At 33.0% G+C, this 10,311-nt stretch overlaps 1 protein-coding gene across 3 annotated transcripts in view; it reads left to right on the top strand.

The window, feature by feature from the left end:
- LOC114054065 (zinc finger C2HC domain-containing protein 1A-like) overlaps window positions 1–7,991 on the top strand; it is a 54,570-nt gene extending 46,579 nt beyond the window's left edge. For 2 of the 3 annotated variants that reach the window (XM_027877142.1, XM_027877144.1), the window contains 3 exons: window positions 406–516; window positions 5,528–5,704; window positions 7,875–7,991. In XM_027877142.1, coding sequence (XP_027732943.1) covers window positions 406–516; window positions 5,528–5,690 — 274 coding nt within the window. In that variant the 3' untranslated portion in view covers window positions 5,691–5,704; window positions 7,875–7,991. Of the gene's footprint in view, window positions 1–405; window positions 517–5,527; window positions 6,365–7,874 lie in introns of those variants that run through there. The other variant, XM_027877143.1, reaches the window with a different exon arrangement.
- Window positions 7,992–10,311: the final 2,320 nt, after the last annotated feature.

The following is a 10,311-nucleotide window of genomic DNA, read 5'->3' on the forward strand; positions in this document are numbered from 1 at the left end:
ACACAAACCAGTACATTAATGAAGTCGGGGTTCAAACTCTGGGCTTTTGACTCCAAACACAATGCCCTTTCTGCTCTACTACTATTGCTTCAGGGCAGTCTTTTATCTTGTTTAAAGTCTCTAGGGAAATGATTAAATCCATTTTAATTTCATGTGAAACATTTTGTACCTTTTAAAAGATATTTGTATTTTCAAGATAGTGATTGTAAACTATAGCATTGATTTCAATATTATTTTCTTCTTCCATAGTTTCGTGTTCCAGAGTTTTGACTCTGTGTCTCTGAACTTTTATTTAACTTAAATTCTTCAGCAAAGTCTTTTTTTATAATTATATTTTTGCATTTGTACCCAATTAAGGTGCTAATCATTTATGTCTTTTTAAATCTACCTTATTTTCCCTTTCAGAGGTAGCACGAAAGCACGGTCTTCAACACCACCTAGTTTGGCAAAAAATTCCATACCAGGAGTATTAACAAACAAGAGAAAAACCTATAATGCTGAAAGTTATGCAAACAGGTATGTTTAACTATATAGTGCTATTACTAGAAATTTTAAAATGTATTTTTCAGAATGTTATATGGAAGAACATAATGGTTTTTAATAATCAACTCATTCTTTTTATTATAAGATGATTTCATTCAGTTTTTGAACATGTACTAGATTTGGCATAAATAGTTTTGCTTTCCATTGCCAGCAGCTGAAATATGTTAAAACGTAACTTTCCATGTCATTCAGTTGGTTCCATTGAAATATTTTGCATTTGGATTTCCTTGCAACATTATGCTCTAAGAACTACAGTTTAGTTACTGCAAATAATGGGATTTCTTGAACCTAAAATTTAGTACAAACTTGAAATATGCAGAATGCCATTTGGCCTAGGGTGGAATAAAAACATTGATCAGGCTTAGTGAATTTCAGCTATCTGAGCAATATAATCCTGGATTGTTTCTCTTTTAGCATATATCCTTATATTGTACTCATTCTAAACTTATTCTTCATCCCAACTGTGGGCCTCCAGTTCCTATACCCCAGACTGTATCATTCTAGCTCTTCACATTCCTCTCTTCCCAGTCTCAAAACTGTAGTTGACAAGTTCACCTCTAGACTATCTTGTACTTTTGAGCTACATACTCCTTTGTTCTATCAGCAGTAGCACTGCTACATATATGCTATAAATGGAGAAGAGGAAGTCATTCAACTGTGCTACAAATTTGTTATCTTATCTCAACTGGACATAAGACAATCCTTTTTACTCTTCCATAATTAACTCTATCCTCCTTACCACAGCAGTTTTTCCAAATCTTTTCTTTTCCATAACATCCTCTCTGCCCATTTTTTCAGCTGAAGACCTCTTCTCTTATCTCACCAAGAAAATCTAGACTATTAACCAGCTGTGAGTTGCCACTTCTCATCTTCATATCCCACAACCTCTTGACATCATTTGCCATTCTCACCTTACCCCAGTCTTCCCCTCTGTGTAATCTTCAATCTCTATCTGTTGATTCTTTCTTTGCTGCCTAGAAATGTGTCCAGATCTCCTCTATCCTTTAACAAAAACCTTGCTGGACCCTCCCTGATAACTATCATCCCTTATCTCTTTTCCTTTCTCAGCCAAACTCTTAGAAAAAAAGCTGATTGTACTAATTATCACCACTTCTTTGTATCTCACTCTCTTCTCTTGCTTATGACTTCATCACTCAACTGAAAATGCTTTCTCCAAAGTTACCAGTGATCTCTTAATAGCTAAATCTAATGGCCTCTTCTTAATCTTCATCCTTCTTGACCTCTCTGCAATCTTGGAAACTGTTGATCACCTTTCCTCTTGATTTCTCTGTCTTCTCTGGGTTTTCATGGCACTGCTGTTTCTTACTTTTCTTTCTGTCTGTTTAACCACCGCTTCTCAGTTGCCTTTGCTCCCTAGTTTTGGGTGTACCTCAACATTCTGTCCTAGGCACTCTTCTCTTTTCTCCTTTACTCTTTCATTTGGTGACTTCATCAGTTCCCATGGCTTTAATTATTATCTATATATCTGTATCTGTACATATGTGACTCTTAGATCTGTATATTCAGCTCCTTTCTCTCTGCTAAATTAGGCTTATGTCACTAATTTCTTATTGGATATTTCAGAATAAATGTCCCATAGGCATCTCAAACAACACATACAAAACAAAATTAACAACCTCATTGTCACCCTTGACTCTTCACTCTTCTTCACCCTACCGATCCAGTAAGTTGCAAGATCTTGTCATTTATCTCTTCAACATTTCACATCCTTCTTTCCCTTCACCCATACAGCTACCACCATAGTTCAGGTCACATGATGCTAGACTATTGTGACAACCTCCTAATTAGTCTTCCTGCTTCAAGTCTCTCCCCTTCTCAGTTCACCCTCAGTATATCTGCCAGAGTGATTTCCCTAATGCACAGGCTTCACTGTCACCTCATGTAATCTCTAGATTCAAATATTAACTCCTTTGGTTGCATTTAAACTTCTTCACAACCTGGCCCCTACCTAACTTTCCAGCATTAAGCATTATTCCATTCTGTGCACTCTATGGTCCAGCCAACCTGACCTTTTTGCTTATATTGGTTATTTTGTATCTATTTTGTACTATATGTGTAAATGTTAACTACCTATAAGAAAGTAAAGCTCTTAAGTTGAAACTATTTTGGCTTTTGCCTTTGTACATCAAGTGCCCCGCACAGTGCTTGGCATGTAGGTACATATAAATGCTCATTGCTACTATGCTATTCTTATGTTTCTGAGTATTTCATCAGTAGTTATATTCACACCAGTGCTGATATTTCTTTTTTTATGGATAAATAGAAAATAACTTAAAGTTATATAAATATCAACCATTATTGTTACTGTCCAACATCTGACATTGCCTGTAGATCATGTTTACATTTCATCGGTTCCTAGGATTTAGAACTGGAAAGGGACTTTAAAGGACATTTAGTCTAACCACCCCTACCTCACCCCCCTAAAAAAAAATATTACACATGAGGGAATACAGCTCCCAAACAAAGAGATCAAGTTCAGAGTCAGTATTCATATTTAGATCCTTTGACTCCAAATCTAGTGGCACATGACCTTCTTTGGTCATATAGAATGCAGGAAGCAACCAGGAGCAGTTGTGACAAGTGCCTAAGTGTGTGTGTGGGTGTGTGTGGGTGGGTGTGTGTGTGCAGGTGGGTGTGTGTGCATGGGCACATATGTTGCTGATGTCTTTGGGCCATGTGCACATTCTATGACTGACTGAAGTTTTGGCTGTCCTTAATATTTCTTGAAATAGTTTGCAGTGTTAATTTCATGTCAGCAGTAGGTTATTTGTTTTATTAGTATATTTCCTCTTTTGGAGATGGGAATAAGCTTTGTGTTTTCCTGAGAGAAGAAGTTTTGCTTCTGGAGAATCATCTTCTCTATTATTCTATCTAGGCTTTTTGAATGTTTTGGTTATGTGCAGAGTATATATATACTTTTTTTGTGTGTATACATATATTTTCATCTTTGGTTCTGTGTCAATGTCTGTTATAGTGTTTTGCAAAGAAGTTACACAGAACTTTTCTTTTAAGAACTCTTAAAGTGTATTGGGTAGAAAGAAAGGGAAAAGAACAATACTGAGATTTTATAGATATTTCCAGGAAGTTTGAAATTTTATTATAAATTTCTAAATATAAATTATATATGTATATTATATAAAATAAAAATTATATATTTTATATATGTATATTATATATTATATAATATTAATCATATTGATAAATTAAATTTATAAATATAGGTCATATATTTATAAATATATACATTATAAATATAAAATATATTAAAAGTTTGAAAATATATGAGAAGAACTATATTTGTACAGTGATTCTTTAGTTGTAAATATGTTGTAAGGGAAGGAACACTTGAGTTAGGAGTAGAGTGACCTGGGTTCGAATTTGTTTCTGTTATTAATTAGTTGTGAAACTTTGGCCAATTCCCTTTATCTTTCTGTGCCTCATTTGTTTTATCTGTAAAAAAGAGAGGAGTTGAGATTAGATATTCTTTGAAATCCCTTTCAGCCACAAAATATGGAGATTCTGTGATTCAGTTATATGACTCTCCTAGGAACAAAGCTTGTGTTTTTATCAGTTCTTCATTTTTTAAAAGATACAATAATTGAAAAGATATTTTATTTTAATAAATTGGTTATATCAACATAGACTATACCCCTTCCATATACCTGTAGTAAGTGGTCTGCATAAAATGCTGTGGTCAAACTAAACCTATTAGCCAACCTATTTTAAGGCTTTCCCTGCTCAGAGTACTCATGTTCTACTGGCATAAGCCTTCTGGTTCTCTGAGTTACTGCTGTACCACACTGAGGCATTGACCTTACATTTAAAAGAAACCTTCCTATATTATTTGAAGCAGAGCTATAAAGAACTATACAAAGGCAGTGTACTATGATATGAATTATTATTTTGACAAGAGAATGAGAATTGAAGAGAACAAGAAGGTACTAGGTACCTGAAGTGTGTTTCCAACAGGAGGTCAGGAGACAGAGAGTGGAGAAAGGTGACTCTGTATACAGAAAAAAGATACTTCAAAATTTTGGCCTTTTTAATTTAAAATGAATTAGGCCAGATGTGCACTAGGTACTTTTTAACTGCATATGGAAACACAGGTTGCTGTGCTTCTAAATATACATGAATCTAAGTTGGCCATTTATATTTGTTGTTTAATGACTACATTTTTAAAAGAAGATTTTTTTTTTAAATAGAATATTACCTGAAGTAGGCATTTCCATTTTAAATCTCTTTACGTTTTACTATCAGGGGTCCAGTCTATGGGATGAAGTACTAGTTTCTTTTTGAAAATAGGTTCAAGCAACAGTAAACAGTTGGGAAAATTGTGTGGGAACATGAAGACTCCGTTAAAATAGGCATTTGGTCTTAGAAGTAAAAGGAGCTCCATGGACCAACTAATACAACTTTGTTCCCAGCATAGGAATCTCTTCTATAACATTTTTTGAAAATGATCATCTAGCCAATGGCTATCGGTTGACTAATGGTTCATCATCAGTATCGCTATTTACTAGATGTCTAACTTTTTATATAGTTGTACTTTAATGATTAAGCCTTGAGCATCTACATAATATTCTTTCAACTCAGCTTCATCTGTTTCATGGAATTGGTACCTGTTTCCTTCTAGTTTGGTATATTAATGTGTATCATCTTGCTAGCCCATGTTTGGTGACTTGGTAGATTAGTCTGTGAACATTCTTAGCCATTAATATGGATTCAATTATATTTTCATAACAGTGTCTTAAGATGGTATTACTATTTTGATGCTAAAGATAGGAGTTAACAAGTTTATCTTCTGTTGAATGAGCTGCTATTTTCATATGAACTAAATAAAGGAGACTTTTGAAAGCCTTAAGAGATAGATACTGTATAACTCATTTTGTTGATTTTTTTAAATAATGTTATTTGAATGTTACTGACATAGACTTTGTATTTATAATGTTCTTCATCACTTCAGGTCAGATGTAGATTATTCATCTGTCAACGGAGCAGGCTTTAAAGGCAATGAAGGAAATTCATCTGGACAGTTACCAAAATTCTGCCATGAATGTGGAACCAGATATCCAGTGGAATGGGCAAAATTCTGCTGTGAATGTGGCATTCGTAGGATGGTTCTATGAACATGTACCAAAAAGTAAAAAAAAAAAGATCTAAGCCCAGAGTTCTGTAGAGTTTCTGCTTCATGAAAACTTAGAGCACTTCCTCTAGTCATTTCATGCTACACATATGCAAACATAGTAATTTTTTGAGTGCAATCCTTTTTGGCTGCATAATTTATATATACACAACGTACACATTCTGTGTAAATAAACTTCAGGTACTCACGAATGTGTCATTTAGGAAAATATTCTTTTAGTTGTCAATATATTTTCAAGTGGGCATATGTTAATTTATGGATAGTAACTTTTGTTTTGTTTTTAAAAGCACAATATGCCAATACAATCTAAAGTTACTTCCTTGAAATTTTGAGAGTGTGTTCTGTGCTTTCAGAAGATAATCAAAGAACACATTATTTTAATGTAGATACTATCTTTGCAAGGTCATAATATAGGTTTAGAGCTAGCAGGAACTTTAATGGCCATCTAGTTCAACTCTCTTATTTTACATGAGGAAAATCAAGGCCCAGGAATGTTGTGACTTGCCTGAGGAAATATCAAGTGTAGTAGATGTTTTTCCTGTGATTTTGTACTTGAAGAGAATATCTTTGGCTAAAGTCTTATCAGATCATATTCCCTTTTTGCCATTGCAATTAATTTAATAAAATTTATTAAAATAGACACTTATAAACCTGTTACCCATTTTCCTAAATATTTAACAACGTGATTTAAAACATGTTTGCACATTCTTTGAAAATGGAAATGAAATTTCCTTTTGAGATGCTTATTTGCAACTACAAAAATGGTCAAAATTGAAAATATAGAATTTTAGAATTCTGTTTCTAAGTTAAAGACTTTTATTCCCTTAGAGCCCATGAAAGTACTTAACATCATCTTTCTTCTTTGATTCCAATTGTGTCCTCAGCCCTTGTTTTCTTTTTCTGCCTCTTATCTATCTTCATTTTTGAGAAGAAATTTTAATTCAGAATTTCATTTTTATGGGTTTAGAAAATATATTTATATAATATCCCTCTATAAATAATATAAAAACACAACTTGCTTTTTAACAGATTTCCAGTAAATATCTAGATTTTTTTTTATGGTATTTCACATAAAAATATTTAACAGATTTTATAGGAGTCCAGTTTGTCTGATGATTATCATTCAGGATCTTTCAATTTTAAACCCTTTGCAAAGAGCTATACTAAGCGCCAGTGATACTGAGAAAAACAAAAATAGCCCTTGACCCTAAGGAGCTTATTATTCTAATGGGAGAAACAAAATATATGTCAGGACATAACAAGATAAATACAGAGTTGATGTAAAGTATGAATGATAGAAAGCTATAAATTATAACAGGTGAGTATACAGATAGTAATTTCGTTGCCCTTAAGTACAGTTATCCTTTGTTACATATATGAAACACAGATCTAGTTTTCCCTAATTTTTCCTGTAGGGTTCAGTCTTGTAATACTAATCTACATTATAATCAGTAATTGACCATAAAAATTAGATTTTTAATGTATAGCTGAGACCTATTATGTAAGTTTTTTTAACTTCCTATTTTAGTTGTATGTCAGGAATTTGTGTTAATGATTTAATTACGGCTTCCCCACAACTTAGCTATCTCCAAGTATTATTTGTAAGTTATTGTCACTAACAGCATATGGTAGATATTAGGTTCCTAAGAGTTTCTGTTGAAATTGGCATAATTTGTGCTGCCACTTTTAGCATCCTTACAGTATTTTTAATTCATTCAAATTTAGGAAAATTATATTATATTTTAAAATACATAGGGCTAATTACAAATAAAACTTTGGCGTATATGAGATTAGATTTTGGCTATTTAAGTGTAGAGTTGGTCTGTTCAGGGGGAATTGAGATGGACATTTGTAGCAGTCTTGGGGTTTTCTTTCTCCAAAATGTAGTTATGCTTAACTTCTATGATTTTTGCTCAGTATTAAAGATTTATAAAGGGGGAGAGGGGAAGAGGAACTGTCATTCTATCCACCAGTAATCCCTCCCTGATTTTTATTACTTCTTTTTATTAATGCATAGGGCTAATTACACACAAAAATGTTGGCATATATATTAAAATATATTGGACAAATATCCAAAAAATGATTATTACCTAGTAATTAGATTAGGATTTAAGACGCATATTTTAGAATTTAATTTTGACCAGTTTCTGTTCTGTTTTTAACATAGGTTGTTCTAACCCAAATTATGAAGAACAAAGAGGCAGTTTGGCATAGTGAAAAGAGTGCTGGACTTGGAATCAGGAAACCTGAGTTCAGATCTTGCCTCAGATACTTACTAGCTGTGTGACCATGGGCAAGTCACTTAACCTCTCTCAGCCTCAATTTTCTCATCTGCAAAGTGGGGATTATAATGTTTGCACTTCCTGCCTCACAGGGTTGTTGTGAGGAAAGCACCATGCAAACTGTAAAGTGCTGTATAAATGTAAGTTATCAAAGTTTGAACGTTATGTTTTTCTTGCTTTCCTTTTGTTAGAGCTGCAGAATTTTCTCTGCACAAGTAGAGCTAAATGGGTTAAATCAGATAGACCGACATATGTGTTTCTCATAATGAATTTTATGGTAACAGATAAATGTCTAAATGTAATGCATGGGGAAATGATTTGATAACAAATTGTTTGTTTCTGGAGTCCAAAGATATTATTATGAACTGTGAGGAGATAAAATATATTTATGAATTATGAAACATAACATGACAATGTATTTAAATTCATTTTAGAATTTCCATAATTATATACATATATTACTCTCACTTTGATTTATTGTGCAATACTGTACTTCAGTTTTTAAGAAATTATCCTACAGCTATGCACCATTTTTTCTTTTTATTTATTTTTGTAATATATTTTCCAGTGTTGTAGTATAGATAATGAATTTAAGCTTGAGCTGCAAATGTAAAAATCCTTTGTGTAGTCTTCTGAAATTTATTAGTTTAAGATTAAGATAACTATTGTCTGTTGTCCACTGTAACTTTTTATAAATAATGTGTGATGTGTTCGACCTCCTACAATAAACATATGAAACATAGCATCTTATTTTTTTAATTACCTTCCTAAATATGTGTGTGTGTGTGTGTGTGTGTGTGTGTGTATAAACACATTGGTATAGAGAAAAAAATATGTTTTGAAGTACACATTCTTACTAAGAAAGTGATCTTTTTTAGCCAGTTATTTTTAATAACCATAGAATTTTGAAGTTGAAACTGTATTTTATTATCACAAAGATTGCCACGATTTTAAAGAATAGATTGACACACTTTTGCCTAACCAATTAATAGAAGCACAGCAATGTTCTGTTGAAGGTAATCTTTTGGAATATAAAAATATGGCTAAAGCATGTCTAGCTAAACAATAAACATTGCTTGAATAGGAGAAGTTATTAATTTGCAATAAATGTCTAGTAATGCCTGGTAAAGACTAAAAATCTTTTCATGACTGTCTTAGCTAATTTCTGAAAACCTTTACCTGGCAAAAAAGAATTCTAGTATACGTCCAAGGATTGTGATCTGCTTGGGAGAGGAAGTACCCAAACCAGTAATATGGATCCTAAAAGTAAATGGAGGGATTCAGTTCGTTATTATTAAATTAAGAGATATTTATTGAAAATATTGAAATAGGCATGTACAATTTTTGCTTTGTGACCTCCAAGCACAATCTGAATGCTTTGAGGAGATGAAGATGTTGAAAATGAAAAATAATACAGTAAAGGATGAAAGACTCAAGTTAAAAACCACTGCTTTAGGCAGCATATTTAATTTGTTATGCCTTATGTTACATAGTTCTCTAGTACTGCTTTAAGTTAGTGTCTCCAGCTTAATCAAAACCATACAATGTGATGTGGTGGAATGGGTGCTGGTCTTGAATTCATTAGAATCATGGGCTCAGATCCAGACTCTAACTGACCATGCACAAGACGACCTGTTCTGTATCAGCTTTTTCATATGTTACATGGAAATAGTAATCTCTCTAAAGGTTTTTAAATGATGTGTATAAAGTACTTTGGAAACCTTAGAGAACTAAGAGTATATAATCATTAAAATGTAGTAAATACTAGTAACTTTCATTGAAGTCATGTTTTAAGTCTTCATCTTGATGTGGAGGGCACTCTTATTTCTTTGATAGCTATTCCAGGCTGCAAGTTCTGGGTGTACTTATATCAAGAAAGTTGTTGTAAATCAAACTTGGTTATAATACTTTTTTTGGATAAATTGCTGAAGTATGTTTGAAAGGATTTTATTTAACATTTTTGAATATTCATCAATGATCTTGATTTAGAGTTCTCCTTTATTTTATCTTCACATCAAGTCAGTAAGCATTTATTAAGTGCCTTCTCTGTGCCATAGAAAAAGAAAGGTTCAAGGAAGTCAGGAAGCCAGGAGGTGGAGATAAGGAGGGAGAGCATTCTGGGTATGGGGGCAGCCAATGAAAATGCATTGAGTGTCTTGTGAGAGAAATAGCAAGGAAGGAGGACTGTCATTTGCCTGTATAATCCAAGATGGGGGAGCAAGGTATAAGAATTCTGAAAAGATAGGAAATGGTCAGGTTTTATAGGAGTTTGAAAGCCGAACAGTACAAATTTTATATTTGATCCTTGAAGGAATAGGGAGC

This window comes from Vombatus ursinus, unplaced genomic scaffold, assembly GCF_900497805.2.
Source record: "Vombatus ursinus unplaced genomic scaffold, bare-nosed wombat genome assembly UNPS02014812.1, whole genome shotgun sequence".
NCBI classification, from domain to species: domain Eukaryota; kingdom Metazoa; phylum Chordata; class Mammalia; order Diprotodontia; family Vombatidae; genus Vombatus; species Vombatus ursinus.